This window comes from Patagioenas fasciata, chromosome 1 (genome assembly GCF_037038585.1).
Source record: "Patagioenas fasciata isolate bPatFas1 chromosome 1, bPatFas1.hap1, whole genome shotgun sequence".
In the NCBI taxonomy this organism is placed as follows: Eukaryota; Metazoa; Chordata; class Aves; order Columbiformes; family Columbidae; genus Patagioenas; species Patagioenas fasciata.
The window spans coordinates 79282574-79300842 of record NC_092520.1 but is presented as its reverse complement, the minus strand read 5'-3'; the positions used below and the strand labels follow the sequence as shown (position 1 = coordinate 79300842).

Genomic DNA, 18269 nt, shown 5'->3' with positions numbered 1-18269 from the left:
ATCAGTTCAGAATTCCTGTGTCTTATGGCCACAGGCAATCAGGTATGATGAGAGGCTGACTTTCTTACCATACCACAGACCTTCTTGTGCTCCCAGCTGCTACTGACTCATGGATTAACACTGAAAGTTATATTTGCATTTGTGAGTTTTGCCTTTCTGATCTGAAATGTGATACAAAACTAAGAACTGCTCTAAAACCAAATTGTCCCTAGCACAGAGGCCCCACTGTTATACAACTCTATTTAGCTAAAATCCCCACTTGCGAGATATACTGTTACAAAACTCATGCTAGTGTGACAGGAAACAGGTTTTCACACTATGAGGAAGTCAGCACTGAAGTGGTATCACAGTAACATCTCAGCTGGGGTTTGAAAATCGTGGGCGGTGAATGACAGACCAGGACAGGATTGTTTACACTTACATTCAATACAGTGTCATTTACCAAATGTTGGAAAGAATGCTGATATGGTGCTTTACTTACTGAGCGGGAGCAAAACATGTTTGACATCCTCCAAGCTTTGTGTACTCGTTTTTTTGGTTCGGACTAATTTCTGTAATCGTTTTAATGTTCCCATGGGCTCTGCTTTATCATCTGTTTCTGTACCCTGGAAAAACAAACAAACTAACCAACAAACCAAAGATGTTAGAAGTATGAGAACCCTACAAATAAAAACTAAGGGTAACATGGTGCTTATTTTGAGAATGAAAAAGTCTGAAATTCAAAGAACTAATCATCTACACAATGTTTTAAAAGTTAGGCACTTCCTCCTTGGGACCAAGAGATACAAGAAAGGAAAGAGGCAAGTCACAAGAGGCATCAAACTTACATCAGTCTTTGTATCGCTGTTTACATATTACTTTAATGATCCAGTATTAAGTAATATTTAAACCAGATTAGTTCAAGAAAACTTTTTAATAAATGAGTCCAGTACATTATCCAGAAGCATTTTAGGTATGCACAGAAACCAGAGATGTGGTGAGTTACTGCATTTAAATGTGTATGGGCATGTGTTCTGAAATACTGATGACTTCCTTTATTCAAGGCCTTATTTCCATTCCTAGATTAAATGACAATAACTTAAATGACAACTTAAATCTGTTGTTGTACATTCCAACAATGTCCTACTGGAGAAACTCAAGTTTTGGATACTACAGGCTCCTAGAGCAGGAACTTGATGAATGTGCAGCCATCTCACATGATTTCACTTTTGTTAAACTAGCTGATATTTTTAAAATCAGTCCAGAAACACTTGAGTTCTCTTCCAACCTGAACCTGAACTTCTCTATGAGCTTCAGAAAGAAATTTCATACTTTAACAGCAAATAACCTCTCTTCCATAGTCAAATGCTGTGTTCCACATAGGATGTCTGCTTTTCATTAGAAAACAAAACAAACAAAAAAATCATAAATGAGTAAGACTGTATTTCACTAGTTCCACTTTTTGGAACAATACTGTGTGGTTTCTAGGAATATTCACCTACTTACACAGATAATGACTTTGGCCTACTGTGGCAATGCATCTTTGGTGATATCACTAGTGATTAAGTGCTAGTGCTGATAATATCAGAAGGTAGAAATGCAGAGACCTGTAATGCACTCTCCCCAACAATTAGGTCACACATCATAGATCCTTTCTACTTCCTCATATGCATAATCCTCTGAGAGAAAGTCATCAGGGCATTTACCAGCACAGTCTAATGAACAGCGGGCAGGCTGCTTAAGGATGGATCTCAAGAGATTCTGAACTCCTCAGCTTTCATTTCAGTAAAATTCTTTTTGCAAAGTCTTAGCATGAAGCACTTCTGAAGTCCCAGCATTCACATATTACAAGTTACATCCATCCCATGTAGCAATGATAAGGGAGAGGGTGCATGTTAATTTCAGATTTAAAAAAAGACCGCCACTCGCGTGACAGAAAACTGCTTATAAAGATGGCTGTGCTTCAAGTGCCAAAGGTTCTGATATTTTTCTGTGAAGACATGAGGTTCTGTAAGCAGAAAGAGAAGTCCAAGACTTTTATGCCCAGGCAAAGGACATTTTTCTGTGTATTGAGTTAGTCTTGTGTCACTAGACAATTGTATTGAAATTATTATAGGTTGTAGCAGAGTTAAAGGAAGTTAAGTGAGAATAGGTAAGATGTTGCCTATATAATCAGATGTTTGATTTTAAACTTTGAAGGGGTTTGTGCCATATGATCTGCACCACCAGTTCATCTTGGTCCAACTATAAATTAGCATGGGGAGTTAATAGCCTGCAGAATCTGGTATAACCTTCTCACGTAAGACCAATGGACTGGCAGAATATTAGAAACTGTCTTGAGCCAAGCATGACCCAGTAAAATAAAAATACACCCACATGTATAAAGTTACACACAAAAAATCTGAAACGACTTCATTCTTTCAGGAATTATTCTGATGAAATATTCTTAGCTATGTAAAACATTATTATTATTATTATTAGTCTATCTCTAGATACACCTTTAATGGCTTCCTTCATGGCTGATACAGATTAGCAAAATTCTATTCATGCTGGTGAAACCATGTTGACTTCTGTCCTTAATGACAGGATCTTAGGAGTCCTCCTCTTTTGAAACACAGTCAGCAATGCAGAAGTTCCCATAGTGGCTAGCACTAGGGTTTAGACTCCCTCCTCAGCAGCATATTACATTCCTTGAAATCTGGAGACTGTCCTGGGAACTGGGACTCAACCACAGGAACATGGGAGGAAGCCAGAAAGTTGAATGTAAATACGTTTTCATGTCTCCCATGTCTTTTGTAAGTTATGGGTGCAACAGTATTTTAGTTTCGATCAGGATTTCGATTAAGATGAATTTCACACTTATCCTTGTAAGCCATGCTTTTGTCTCAAAATGCCACAAACTGAACTCATCACAGATGAAATTAAGATGAAACATGCTTTCCAAGAGTTCAACTGATAAACTCTGCTGCTATTAGGTGTCCAACAGAGAGGATCTGAAAAGAAGGTACATCTCCTGTAATACATCCAGTGTGGGCATCAGGCCATCAGCACAAACTGTTCTGTGGTGCCAATACTCACATGTTACTCTGTGCTAGTTACTAATATAGGTGAAACCAAGGTGTTTTGCATTTCTGCCATTTGAAGAATTAATTTTTTGTTTGTTTGTTTGTTTGTTTTTTTGTTTGTTTTTTTTTGTAGACTAACCCAGTAGGTTTTGAGTTTAAAACCCTTTAGGTCTTCTTGAGGATCTTCACTGTAGGATAAGATCTACCTTAAAGCTCTAGTCAGTTCAGTGGCCTTTTACAGTTTTTATCTGAGTATTTGTCACCCAGTGTGGGCCAAATCTAAGCATCCTTAGATTAGCCATGTTCTGATTTGTATTTCAAGCCCTGTCTTCCCTGTTCCAAATTCAAGATTGTAGGATTCCAGTTTTAGCTTAGCTAAAGAGAGAAACTGATGGTTAATTTTGCAGTCACTCATTGTGAGATGTCTCTGCAAAATAAATCATGGTGGGCTAAAAATGCTGATATTGCTCTAAGATCTCTTGTAGTAATAATCATTTGTTCACTTATAAGTAACGATACAAAAGCAACATGATGACTTTGAATTATGATCTGGGATTTCTCTAATGGAGACATCAAGATAAATGGAAGATAATCTCTTTAGATAATTTTATTAATGGCAAACTCTAATCCTCTTTATCTTAAAACACTCATTTGGTAGAGTCTATTGTTAGTTAAATGTCATAAGTGCTTAAATAATAAATACAGTAACCCCCTTTTATGCAGAAAAAAGCTCATTCAGTATCAGTTAGTGATGGGACAGCTTTTAAGTTTACAGTATTTTATTTTGGTTTACCTAAACGTTCAAATCAAGAAGTTTAGCTGCCTATCCAGAGGTAAAACAATCTTTGCTGTAGAAAACAGACAGACTATCAGAAGAATGGACCATCCTCCTCTCACAGTTTTAGTGTATTGTCCTGGAAACTGTCAGCCACAGCTTAGTGAAAGCATGCATAAAAGTGGGAAAAAAACCCCGTTACATGTTATGCTCTGGTTTCAGGCCATTTTCTTCTTGCTGTTTGTGTTGTCTGGAATATGGTATCTAGTTGCTGCTGTCCAGAATACGAGAGAAGTCCAGTGACAGGATGTACAGCACCACTGGTTGGACCAGTAACCTACACTAACTTGGAGTGGGCAACTTTCCAGTACCTTCCTTCTCTGTGGAAGGGGAAAGATGTTTCATAAGGAACTGGAAGGGGGGAGGGACTGGGTATTGAAGAGCAGTGCACAGAGCAGTAAGTCTCCACTCCTAAAAAGCAATTTATTTAAAACACATTTAAAGACGTCTAAATTTCTCCCCCACCGTGTTCTAGCACCAGAACATTTGCTCACTTCAATATTATAACCATGCTTGTGTTTTGCCCAATCTATAAGAAAAGCTATCTGTAAGTAAAGAATTCCCTCTTGAACAAGAATATTCTTTATTTCCCTGCTTAATGGGTTCTATTCATGCAAAATCATGTCATATGACAAATAAAAATGAATTGTGTGAAGAAATAAATTACAAGGTTGCACTTTAGCTGCAAATAATTTGCATGAAGTATGCATGAATACTTATTGACAAAAACCCTGTATTTAAAATATGCACTTATAAAATGTATTAGAGAAAAAGAAGACCTAAGTTGTGTCTGATAAACTGCTTCCAGTTTATCCTAAGATATTCTAAATACTTTAGAAATCTTTTCTCACTGAGATGTTACGAGGATTAACCTGGTGACAGAAATACAGCAATTTGGAAGCCAAGTGTAAAACACTGTTGGTCAGATTCCGGCAATCTCAGCCCTGTTGAGCACTCTCTTTCTTGGGTGTAACTGCATTAATTTCAATAAAAGTACTTGAATAGCATGTCACTTCTCAGCATAAAGAATTTAGTCATGGCAGAGTCTAATCTCCATGATTTTTCCTCAACTGGTTTGCCTTTCTCAAAGAACTGCATAGATTTAATCATTATTTTCTATGCACTTAAATTCAGAGTTCAGTGTAATAGTGAGAAGGCAAAAATTACTGTATGTTTATTGCATCAATGATGCTATCATTATCGTACCATAGAAAGTTTTGGAAGGTGTCAGTAGTACTTTTGCTTCACAAAGGGAATTTTAAAGTAGTACTTTCTGCTCTATCTATACAAAGAGTTCTGTAAAATACACTGAATTTGAATAAATTTTATGTTAAAAAAGGTCAGTAAAGCCATGGTTAATCATTATATAGATAAGCACTGTACGAACTTCTTCTGTGTGCTTCTGCACATACGTATCTGACCTTTAAAATATTCCCATTATTTTAATCTGGTACTCTACCTACTCAAAAATTACTGCAGAGTCAAACTAAGCAGGCTAGAATTATTGACAGATTTTCTTCTGGGAATCACAGAGTAAGAATAAGATATTCTACAAAACATAAAGAGATATCCTGATTAACAGCAGATCAGTTATAAAGTATTCTGTAAAAGATAAAGAGATATCATGATTAATAGCATGGATGCGGATAAAGAACTTTCAATTTTGGGGAAAGCAACATACAATAAAAAGAGATCCTACTAAAGCAGAATGTTCTTCCAGGCTCCTAGGAGCTGCTGAAAAAAAAATGAGCAGTTTTCATGAGAACTCACCATCTCACTGTTACCAGCCACATTTGGATTGTGAGCCCGTGGTGGAATCCACTGCTCATAGTTTATCACCTAGATGGTAAGAAAAATAAAACTTAAAAAATCCAACATAAATAAGACGAGTAAACATAGTATCGTGTTATGGAATACAGACTAAGAGCTCAGCAGTCTTCTAACCCAGTTCTGTGTGCCTACAAAAGGAATGGCTGACATACATCAGCTGACACCCATTGAAATCAGTTTGATTTTGAGCTGTCTTAATTTCCATAGTTATCTGGGACTCAGTAACGTCTTGGAGAAATCACAGTATATGTGTTACAGTGGCAGAGCCATGTGTTATATCATGGGATGCTTGGGTCTCATCCTAGACCTTGGCTCTCCTGTCTCAATGAGCAGGAATGCCACAGACTTTCTTGAGCAGCAACCCCCCCAGCTGAGGAGCAAGTGTCACTGATGCATTTATAAAAGGGTCTTGTTCAGTTTGTCTCATTTTGCCTGGGATGGTGAGACCCAAGGGTGTGAGTTTGAATTGGATTAACAATGCAGAGAAAAAGGGAGGATCCTCAGAACTAAGAAAAGACTATATACACTTCATCATCTGCCCATAATCCATTTCTTGGTAACAATGACCTCGTGATAGGAACACCATGAGAATACACTCTCCCTTGGGCACTGATGCAGTCCCTAGTGGGCGAGCCTGACAGTGCTTATAGCTTATCAGTGAAAGTAATGAACACTAACTTTTTTTCTTCATGAATATGAATGACACTTTGAAGGCTGAATGCAACCTAAGAATTTACGTGAGAAATGAGGCATGAAACATTTTTGAAAATGCATTAGCCCAAAGACTGTATTACTTCATATTTTATGTCCTTCCCAATATGCTACAAAGAGTTTGAGCCATCAAGGGAGCCCTGCTAGACATGAACAAACAAGAACAAAGATATGAAAAGTAAATGCAGAAAGTAAAGCCATGTTTTATGGTAAGGTACAATTATTACAGTGTTGCTCATACTGTGTGCCTCAACCTGTACTTCTGTTCCAAGTTTGTGTTTTCAAGCACTTACAGAATGGGTGGGATGAAATGAGCATCTCTTTAAAAAATTGAGAGGGATTAAAGTTTTAGTGAAGCACTCAGGAAAGCTTTTCTTTTTTCTTTTTTTTTGTTAAGAGAGAGAGACAGAGAAAAAAATGCAACATGTTCATCTATTCTGATTACTCTTGCTTATGGATTGGAGCCTTCCATATTTCATAGAATCACAGACTCACACAGATCAGCTGAGGCAGGAAGACAGCTTTGAGGATTGTCTGCTCTAACTCTCTGTTCAGAACAGGTCCACCAGAATAAGTTGCATAGGTCTGTGCCCTGACAGGTTTTGAGTATCTCCAAAGACGGACTTTACACAGCCTGTCTGGGATGCCTCTTCCAGTGTTTTCTTCTGTGAAGGGAAGTCAAAGTGATTCCTTCATGTTAAATGAGATTTTCTGTATTTCAGTTTGTGCTCATTGCTTCTCATTTTTTTGTCACTGGGCACCACTGGAAAGAGCTTGGCTCCCTCTTCTTTACTCCCCTTATCAGGTGTTTGTACACATGGATCAGATCCCCTGAGCCTTCTCTGTTCTAGTCTAGACAGTTCCAGCTCTCTCAGCCTCTCCTGGTAAGACAGATGCTCCAGTCCCTCAATGATCTTCATGGCCCTTCAGTGCATTTATTCCAGTATTTTCCCTCTTCATCTTGTACTGGAGAGACAACAAATGGGCTCAATACTCACATGTGGTGGCTCAACTCACCACTGCTGAGCAGCAGAGAAGATTCACCTCCCTCGACTTGTTGGTAACATTCTACCTAATGCAGCCTAAAAGGCTGTTGGCCGCCTTTGCTCCAAGGGCATATTGCTGGCTCATGGTCAACTTCGTGTCCACCAGAACCCCCAGGACATTTTCTGCAAAGCTGCTTTCCAGCCAGTTACCCCCTAACCTGTACTGGCAGAACTGGTTCAGGACTTTGAACCTCCGTTTATTCAGCTTCACGAGGTTCTTGTTTGCTCGTTTCTCCAGCATGTTGAAGACATTCCAATGGGCAAGCACAACTCTCTGGTGCATCAGTCACTCCTCTTCATTTTACACTGACTGTAAATTTTCTGAAGGTGCATTTTGTCCCATCAATCAGGTGATTAACGGTGGTGATAAACAGTACTGCACCCAGGATCTACCCCTCGAGTAGACCACTAGGGACTGGTCTTCAGTGGGACTTGGAGCCATTAATCACATTCCTCTGAGCCCAGTAGTTCAACCTGTTTTCAATCCATATCACTATCCACTTTTCTAGTTCCTGTTTCATTGGTTGGTCCATGAGGATGTAAATGGGGGGCAGTGTTGAAAGCCTTAGTAACAAGATAAACAACATCCACTGCTTTTCCCTCTTCCATCAAGGTAGTAATTTCATGGTAGAAGGCCCCCAGGCTGGTCAGGCATGATTTCCATTTCATAAATCCATGCTGACTACCCCCTATCTCTTTCTTATCATTAATATGTTTGGGAATAGTTTCCAGGAGGATTTGCTCTGTCACATTCCTAGGGACTGAGGTAAGATTGACTGTCCTGTAGTTCCCTAAATCTTCTTACTGGCCCTCTTAAAAATAGGAGTGATATCCATGGCAGCTTACACTCCAGCTATGTGAGCTATCCCATCACATTTCTGTGATCCTCATGAGACCGTAGCCTTGCAACTGCATGCAAACATCTAATTCTTCCCTGTTTGTTCCCCATGCTGTGTACATCAGCATACAGGAACTTCATAAGGGCCCTCATTTGTGCTGATTTTGCAGAAAAAGTGTGAGAGTTTCTCCAATAATGCTATTCTCTCAGCATTGCCTTATGTGTGTGCGTAACACAGTACAGCAAATGAGAGCAGACATAATCAGACTATTTTGAAAGCTTAAAAGGACATTATATCAATGTTATCTTGACGATAATGAAGGCCAGAGATAATGATCACTAAAACTCAAAATAATGTCATAAAAAAACTAAAAAACAAGTTGTAAAAAACAAGTTCGATAGCTCTTAAGATGGTACCAAAGTTTTGAGGTATCCAAGTCTCTACAGCTTGTTAGTCATGTGCCCCAAAAAGCATATTAAAAAAATTAGAGAAGTCAAAAATAAAACTTTGCTTCTAAAATGGGGGAGTGGTCCATGGATAGGTGCTTTAAAGGATTTTAAGAAAACTTATACATAAAGAAACATAGGCCTTACTCCCTATTATTTCTTCTTCCTTTTTTACCTCCATATTCTATTCATATCTGGGGAATGTCCTCCAGGATCTTAACCAGGTGTCAGCCCAGAGGTTGCCATGGCAGGATAGGGGCAGAGCCAGAGATCCCTCACCTCACACTAAGGGAAGAACTGCTGTGGGAAATCAAAGAATAATCTGTCTAAATACTATAGAAGGTGAGAGGAAGAAAACAAAGAAAATGAGAGATGCAGAAGAGAAAAAAGTTATTTTCTCCTTGCCTTCCCCCCCATCTACTTCTTGGCAGCAGGGAGAGAAGGTAATCATGGGAACAAACTAACAATACAGATAAAACCCTAAGGGAAAGCAGAAGAAACCTGGAACATACAGGCTTTGAAGTCACCAATAGGGTCATCTGTCCCCAATACACAGATCATTTGATGTGTCTTCTTTTTAAGCCAAATCATGTCTCTGGCCTACACTGGAGCCGAGCACTGCCTAAAGTCTGGGTCTTCACTGCTTTCTGTCTTATCTCAGATTCCTTCAGGGTGAAACATGTACAGTTTTTTCTTTCTTTTAACTTAAATATCTACAAGGACTCCTGACATTGTATAGAAAAAACAGCAGAGGAAACTCAGCTTGGAGCCTTTTATAAAGCTGAATGTTCACCTTGAATGTAATATTCTTCTATAAAGGAATATATACCAGATTTTCAGCTTTTAAATAATTTATCATATTAATTCCTTATTTAGACACACACACTTATATAAATGTGTGTGTTAGACACTTTTAGTCGGATCCCCAAACTGATTAAACTGTTGTGCCATGTGAAATCAGCAGAGCTAAGCTGATTTGCAACAGATATGAACTGGCCCTCTAAGTAGCATATTATCAGGGCAAACATTAGACTAGAAGTGACATAGAAAGTAAATGCCAGTGGTTCTAGTTCCAGAGCTACAAGTCCTTCTCCCCACCTCTCTGCTAATCACCAGCTGATTGGTTGTTACCTACTTATATGTTATTACTCTTCTTCAAACTAAAGGGTCAGGATTCCTTTATTGTTCATACTGGTGGGATAATTAACGCAGTATTATGAATAGGAGATATGATACATGTTTATAGAAACTCAGAAATCATTGGGATACATCGGCCAATATGATTCATGCGAGACTTATCTAAACACTTTGTATAGATCTTGCTGGACACAATTCCAGCACACAGATTTAACAGAAATATATTCACTCAGGGAAAGAAAAAGTTTTCTAAGTGTTAAAACCTATATGTTCTGTGTAATGAAAAAGGTGCATAACTCAGGTAGTCAGAAGAGTCTTTTAAACTCAGTTCTAAAATACTCAGGCATACTAAGTATGAAGCTTGGGCTAGGCAAACATTGAATGGAAGTAAAAAAATAAATATGCATTTTATTTCAATGAAATCTTAGATTCTGAAAAGTAGTTCTTTCACCTGGCATGTGGTTTCTTCTATCTTCTTTCCCTGCAGCAAATGTATCCCGTCACCAATAATATTATCTTCTGTTAATTACAACAAAAAAAAGAAAAAAGCAAACAGGCTTTAAAATGTACTCTTGTAAGTTATTCTGAGAAATATAATTTGAATTACTCTTGATGTTTTGAGGTAACGTTTTGACTCTCTGAAGTTAATTTTATATCATTAAAGCATGCATTTTACCTCACCCCACTTTGAAGTCAGACTACAGAACAAATTGGCAAACTGACTCACATAAAGAAAACTCATTCATGCTTACTTCTTTAGGTGTAGTTAGTGCTCAGTTTACTAACCTAGAATCTCACCAAGTGCTTCCTTTTGCCCTGCTAATTTCCAGCAGAAGAGTGTAGAATATTCATAGAAAAAAATTAAGGCCCTGGGAAAAAAATGATCTTTGGTATTAAGATGTCTCTAATTTAGAATATATTAGAAATTGCTTTCAAAGGATTAATGTCCTACCACTTCTTTCAAGAAATTAATTATTTACATGAGAAGAGTATTCACCTTCATTACAACAAGGAACAACAATAGTTCAAACAACTCTGAAAAGTTTACTTTTGGTTAGTCTATTTTGAAATGTCTACACTTACTGCCACTCTGAAGGCAAAACATCCACCATTATACTACTGTAGAAAGGCCCTAGAGATTAGATTCCATGAACACATATCAGAGGCAGTCAGTTATTTTTCAGGGAAAAAAAAGAAAAAAAAAAAGAAAAAAAAGGATCTGCCAATCACAGCCCAAAGTACTATCCCATCTTTTCAAGGTTACTAGAAACAAGTGGGAACGGTTTTTGTTTTGTTTAGTTTTTAACCATGAATCTTAAATCGGCCTCCTTATTGCTGCTGAGGAAAACCTCACATCAGGTTGCAAAAAGACAGCTAACAACAAACAGGTTCACAAAGGCTAAAGTAGGCAAATGAGATTGATTGCATTGTTTCGTCTACAATCAACAGATAAAGAAAGACAAGTAATTCCAAGTGATTGAGATTCTTCAGCTATCATGTAAATAAAGTGTTTGAATATGACCATGAAAATTTATATTCAAAAAGGTAAGATCCCAGTCCTCAAAATGCCTATGCTTACGTTGGAATTAAATGACACCACAATGTGTATAAAGCTAGCCAAAAACCCCCTACAATCATGTGAATGAAATAATCAAAGGGCAGCGAGTTACCACATAAATTTTCCTATGCTATTTTTAAAGCAAATTCTGAATGAGGAGATTATTATTATTATTATTATTTTTCCTAAGAGAAAATCCTCTGCAAACAAAAATTGTAACACAATAACAAATAATCTTCTTTATAATTTTGCAACTTGGATGTTGTAAGACTGGGTTAAAAGTCACAAATTACAATTTGGCCAGACAAAGAACAGCACTCTTCATATCCTAGTTCTGCCTTGAAACCATAGGTCAGCCACATAGAAAACCCCATCAAACAATTTCCTTTTTTTGCCATGTGTGGCAACAGGAAGAGGAAAAATGAGTCGCAGAAAATTTTGTTGCATGAATTTGCCTTTGGAAGCTTCTGTAAGAGCTTCTATGATTACAGGACAGTGTCTTTCTCCTACAGACTTGATAGTTACAATAAACCAAAAAACTTTTCCAAAAAGTATGTTACATTCCAAAATCTAACATGACTGACCAGATTTTAAGGTGTCTCAATCACCTGCAGATATCCTTGAAGTCACTGAGGGCCAGGTATCTGATGATCTAGCTGTTTATTTAAATATAGATCTAGCTGCTCTTCTAGAAGCAGTATAGCTCATATCAAGTAGTGCTTATGCAACGTCAGTTTCACATAACTGGGTTGCTTCTCATCCTCAGGCTAACTTGTTTTAATCTCCTGCAGGCATCTCTGCACACTGAGTCCCTATGCTCTGTAAGCCGACTCTAAAACTTCAGTCTTGTAGTGTTCAGTCCTGTGCCCACAAGTCCTCCTACAGTCACATCCAAAATAGTTATAATTTGGTAGCTGTTTGCAGCTGAATCATGAAGAACTGTGGGGCAACACATAATGACCTTAGCCTGATAGGCAACTTACAGTGACACTGTTTTAATGTAATTTTGTTCAAAACCAACCAAACAACAGCAAGAAATTAAAGCAAACCTTAGTGGTCATGATCCCTTTTGCTAGCCCTAATAACATGCATCTGCAGTACTCTTAAATCTTGATTAAATCAGCTCTTCAATCCACTGAAATATGGGATAGGGTATATGGGTAAAAAACAAACAAACAAAGGCAAAAAGATATATGTAAGCTGCAGCGTTCTTTTCTTCCTAGTCTGGCAAGGGATACCAGTCACTTTACTGTGGAGTGAATTAGGAGCAGTGGAGAATTATGTCCACTGACTCTGAGAGCTGTCAGCTCTTTTCTGTTTTTCGCTGTAATACCCTTTCATGAGAGCCCAATGACTGACTTGCATAGTCAACTTTTTCAACAATGGCAAATCTGGTAATGATGCTTTGATTTTGGGCTTGTGAGCAAAAAGACAGGTATTCCCACTATTGTGTCTGTGGGATAGGTATGTTTCTACTGCCTTATCAGTCTGGAAAACTGATTTTTGTAGAGGTTATACACTCAGCAGCATTAAGGACCTAATCCAAAGGCTAGCAGTGCCAGTGGATGTCTTTTCATCGACTTCGAGGAAATTTGGATCAGGTCTGTGAATACAGCTCTGAAGTAAGCAGAGAAGTCTATGCTGGCCACCACACATGGCTTACTATATCTAACAGAAATTCATATTATGCAATAGACTTGCAGACTTTGAAGGATTATCTCTGTTAAGAGAAAGGTTTGATCAATAGTGACAAATTATCTCTATCAACAGCAATACACTGTAAATCTCCTTGCAATGGCTTTTACCTCTGTGTGAAGGGGACTTCCCTTCAAATAATTTTACTGCAGTAGGGGAAAGGGAGATTTTTATTTAGCTGTCAGCTTTGCTTCCTGTTCCCTCTGGGCCCCTGCCCTTCAATTACAACACTTGTCAGCTTTTAAAATGTGCACTGCTTCTTTTGCATGCCTTGGATATTTAAAAGGGTAAAGAAAGCCTTGAGTAGAAAAGACTCTGGAGGAAGGTCAAAAAGTTCTGTTTTCTCTTTCAGACTTTTTCCACCTCCATACAAACTAAGTCTGGGCTAGTTTTAGGAATCATTCAAAAATGTTTTCAGTTAAAAATAAGACTTATCAGGAGAGAAATGCCTTGCTTTTCTTTCACCTGTCATTACAACCTTTTCTCTTGTAAGCAAATGAGACTCACTGAAGGTCCCTTTTCCCCTTATAAATTCATCACAAGAACAGAGTTCCTCTAAATTTTCCTGTCATCTTTCTGGTTCCAAGAAAACAAACTTGCCCATACATAAGTATTGTCATTCCAGATCTGTTTTCCAGCATTTAAGACTTTATCTTCAAGCAGCAAAATGAAGGAAATCCAGAGGGAAAGCTGGTGCTGTATCCTGGCTTTTCTTTGGCATATGCAGGTAAGAGTGGAATTCCCTAAGAGTGAATGGTATCTAGACCATTTTTACAGTAGATATTAAAAGTTAAGACAATGACCATCTTCGCACTTTGTTGGCTTAAGTAGAGAACAAAATATGCATCCACTTTAAGCTCACGTATCTTGGTATTTGTTTCTGCTGAACTTTGTCTGCTTTGATTTGATTAGGCAACTATAATGTATCTACCTGGACTTTAAAAAGTGCAAATACAAATTCCATTTCTGGAAGCAATATTAAGCAGATTATCAAAGCATTTTGATTTTTAAAAGTCCAGTTTTCATTTAAAATTGACAAGGTGACTGCTCACTTGTTATTTCTCATAGCTATTTTTATGAATTTATATTGATCAACTCTTAAGCAGTGTCACTAGCAATTTCATATATATTAGCTGTAAGGTTGTTTCAATCAAGTTGATCAAGACAGATTCAGAAAGAGACTTCGACAAAACAGTTGCCTACAAAATTTTGCCAACGCTCTCCTGCACCTGTCGCAAGGTTGTTTTTTTTTTTTTTTTTCTGGGAAAAGCTACTGTTTCCGTGTTGGATACTTGGAGCTGTGTAAAGTATACAGGGAACATTGGTTCCTAGAATATGTTCATACTACAACTGGCAAGTCCTACACAACATGACTACGGCAATTTGCTGTCGTGGAAGTCTTTGGCCTGTGGGATACAGACTGAATTGCTCACAGAGTGTGTTCTTAGCTTCACACTTTTAAGGTTAGCTGTATTTTAACTACTTTTTTTTTTTTTCCCTTTGAGGACAAGATAAATCTCAAAAAGACTTGACAAATTATTTAGCTAGATTATTGGTGAAAAATGATAAATTTTCCTAGGTGCCCTTTAAAATACTTTGTGGAAAATGCGAAATCAGCTGAAATATGTTTAGCAATTACCTTCAAGCTGACAGTACCTTCTGATGTACGAATCATTCTCTGGCTTCTTGGAACCCTGCCAAAGTGTGCCATTCACATTTTTTCTGTCTAAAGTAAAAGCACAGAGAGCAGTCACCTGAATTCATAGCAAACCTGTGAAATAACAGGAAAGTCTATAAAAATAGCATCAGAATGGAAATCAAACAAGCTTGCAGAACACTGTAGTGTCTGCTCAAACACAGAAATGAACTGATGATTTCACAATATAGGAAATTTGATGGACGGATAGTATTTATTGTGGGCAGACTTCAGGTTTTATCATCTTTTGTTGCTAATATCTCATTCAACACTTTTAAAACATTATCAGAATGATTGTTATCTTTACACTGGTTTTAAAACCTAGGAAATCACAGAACACATATGTCTTTATTTTGCTTCCAGGAATGGTGTAAATGTTATTTAATTTTACAGTTAGCTAGTTAGTGTGCTAGCAAGAAATAACATCACAGATACCCACATCTATGTCACACATGCTCCATGGGTGAAACAATGTTGGCTTTGAGAACAAAATGGTCATTCTCCTGTGAGCTTCAAAGTGATAAAGCTTCACAGCATATTGATAACTATTAAGTTTTTGTGTTTTTGTTGTTGTTGGGTTTTGTTTGTTTGTTTTTATGTCAGGCTTGACTCTATGTCAGAAAATTATCGATTCTGTCAAGTAATGGGAATTCATTACAGTCTGGCTGCTGTGGACCAAATGATACTGTCCTACATGAAACTCCAATGCAGGGCTACAAGTCTTAACATGGAGGAACTTTCAACTGAGACACATTGTCATGGAATGTGTATAAAAGTATATATTGCAGGCAGATATAATAGATATTACAGGTAGATACAGTATAGGTACAGTATAGGTACAGATAAAATATATATTACAGGTGGCTATAATAACCTCATCACTTAGTAAGAGCTAGATATAGACAGAAAATAAATGATAGAATGTTAACAGGAAGCTCTCGCTGAAAAAATTAGTAATTCTTCCTTTTTAAGAAACTGATGATTATTTCCTATGAAGGATTTACAAAACAGAATCCACTGAATTACAAGTGTGGATAATAATATGCAGTGTTAGGATGGGTTAAAAAAAAACTTGGTGAAACCTGAAGCAAAGTAGTTTACATAGAAATAGGCAGGGGCCTGGATTTGATTTGATCTGATCAGAGATATTTCAACTTTTTATTGAAGTGATTAAAAGAAACACTGGATATAAGGAGTATTTCTCATGCTGTCCCATAATAGGCTCTTTAAACCTCAGTTTGGTTTCTATGTTCAACTAGTTTATATTCAACATCTACCTACAAATGCATCTGTGGAAAGCGGGGAAGGGGGCAGGCAGAGGGATGTGTTGATAGGTTAACTGTATTTTTTCCTTCGTGTTTGCTCCAACAGCTGTAAAGCAAATCAGATCTTTAATTAAAGTTGGCTCTGTGAGATTAGCAAGCATACAGTAAATGATTTAAGCAGTTACTAACCAAATGCTTCATTTTCAGACATGGACTTCTGGATGGATCTAAAAGAATTAAAAGAATTTACCATTAGCTGAAAGTCATAATGAAAAATGAAAGCACATTTAATCAAATATGGATATTTTCAACCTAATTCTGCAAAGCAGAGCACAGGGATTTAGCTGTGCATTTCCCACTGGCTTTAATTGGAGTTACTTGGCTTTTCTCATTCACTCAGTCATCTACTCCCACACGTCACACAAAGCTTTGAAAGCTTCTAAGTTTTATTCTATAAAAAATTGTTTTTTGAGTTTCTTTTTGGAATTAAGTATTCATGACTGAACCAGAAAGCCCATCAGGAAGAAACGTCCTACAACATTTTGAAATTAGTGTCTGAAGTTTGGCAACATAATAATAAGTTGAAATAAAGAGCTTTTATTGCTCGAATAAACATCGAGTTTTTTGCACATTTACATCAAGGAATAGTCCTAACTCTTATGAGTTAAATATACTAACTTAACAGAAGAAAAAGAAATCTTTAAATTAACAAAGATTCACCTTGTGAATTAAGTTGTTTTACTTTATCCATAAAAAACCTGATGGACAGTAATTTAGGAGCTAGAGGATGAAGCCAGAAGATTATACCAGATGAGACCAGACACTCTCTAATCTGTTGCAATGATCAGCAGAAGGGAAAGAGCACAAAAACAGAGATCCGTCTCTCAAGCTTCAAGAGTTTCCTGAGAGAGAAGGTGCAACTGAACTACTGGTTTTTAAGGAACTGGTCTGTAAGCACTAGGTCCTTTTGAAATTACTCAGATATTTTTGCTTCCAGAGTTCCACAATTTAATTCGTACTGTCTAAACAAGGCATACTTCTGTTTATTTTATTTCTGTTTTTTTTAATGCTTCCTTGTTGCCCTGTGGTAAGAAAAAGAGAATGATAATTCCTCATTCATTTTCGCTATAGCTGCAGAAAAGCCCAATGTGAAGATTTCTACATTGTCAATGAGGGGATCATGGTGGGATAGTGATGTGTGGACACTCACAATGAAATAATTTTCATTACAAAACCTTTTCATGTTGAGTGAAGATATTTTCATCCAGCTTACTAATTGTTTATATTGATTAGTCAAATGATCTAGACAGCCCTTCTAAATTCTGCTGATTCATTTAGAATAGGATTAGTTTTAGAACAGAATACTTTTGTTTGCACTGTAAGCTTTTACAGTCTAGCTATAGACTACTAATTCTATTCCTGGGACAGACTTAGTACTGATCTAAGCCAGAGACTCCTAGGTAGTTACGTGATTGCATCACATTTGGTAGAGCTTTGCAGGGTAAACCTTGGGTAAGGCCTACAGAGTAGTTTGGCTTCATTAAAAGTGTTAAAGAATCACAGAATCACAGAATGCTAGGGATTGGAAGGTACCTCAAAAGATCATCTAGTCCAATCCCCCTGCCAGAGCAGGAACACTTAGATGAGGCTACACAGGAAAGTGTCCAGGTGGGTTTTGAATGTCTCCGGAGAAGGAGACTCCACAACCTTCCTGGGCAGCCTGTTCCAGTGCTCTGTCACCCTCACTGAGAAGAAGTCTCTTCTCAAATTTAAGTGGAACCTCTCGTGTTCTAGTTTGAACCTATTACCCCTTGACCTATCATTGGTGGTCACCGAGAAGAGCCTGGCTCTATCCTCATGACACTCACCCTTTATATATTTGTAAACATTAATAAGGTCACCCCTCAGTCTCCTCTTCCCCAAGCTATGAATGATGAGAAAACCATGAATAATAGAGTTATGTCCATACTTTAATCAACATAATTGTGGGAGCATTTTTTGCAGAGCCTTGGCTGGTCACAGATAACTGAGATCTCATAATTTTGAGTATACATCTCTGTGTTTGCAGTTGATAAGTTACTAGTGTTTTTATCAGATGACCAGAAACAGATCAAAACTGTTATATAAGACAAAGAAGCTTCTCATTTTATTTGAAATCTTTATCTAT

At 37.4% G+C, this 18269-nt stretch overlaps 1 protein-coding gene across 7 annotated transcripts in view; it reads right to left on the bottom strand.

Moving 5' to 3' along the window:
* The window catches only part of SAMSN1 (SAM domain, SH3 domain and nuclear localization signals 1), a 95991-nt gene that overhangs the window by 57710 nt on the left and 20012 nt on the right, over positions 1-18269 (bottom strand). For 3 of the 7 annotated variants that reach the window (XM_071809651.1, XM_071809657.1, XM_071809661.1), the window contains 5 exons: positions 16292-16329; positions 14781-14867; positions 10340-10407; positions 5650-5718; positions 482-605 (listed from right to left, as the gene is read on the bottom strand). In XM_071809651.1, coding sequence (XP_071665752.1) covers positions 482-605; positions 5650-5718; positions 10340-10407; positions 14781-14867; positions 16292-16329 — 386 coding nt within the window. The remainder of the gene's footprint in view (positions 1-481; positions 606-5649; positions 5719-10339; positions 10408-14780; positions 14868-16291; positions 16330-18269) is intronic. The other 4 variants (XM_071809655.1, XM_071809669.1, XM_071809663.1 and 1 more) reach the window with 3 other exon arrangements.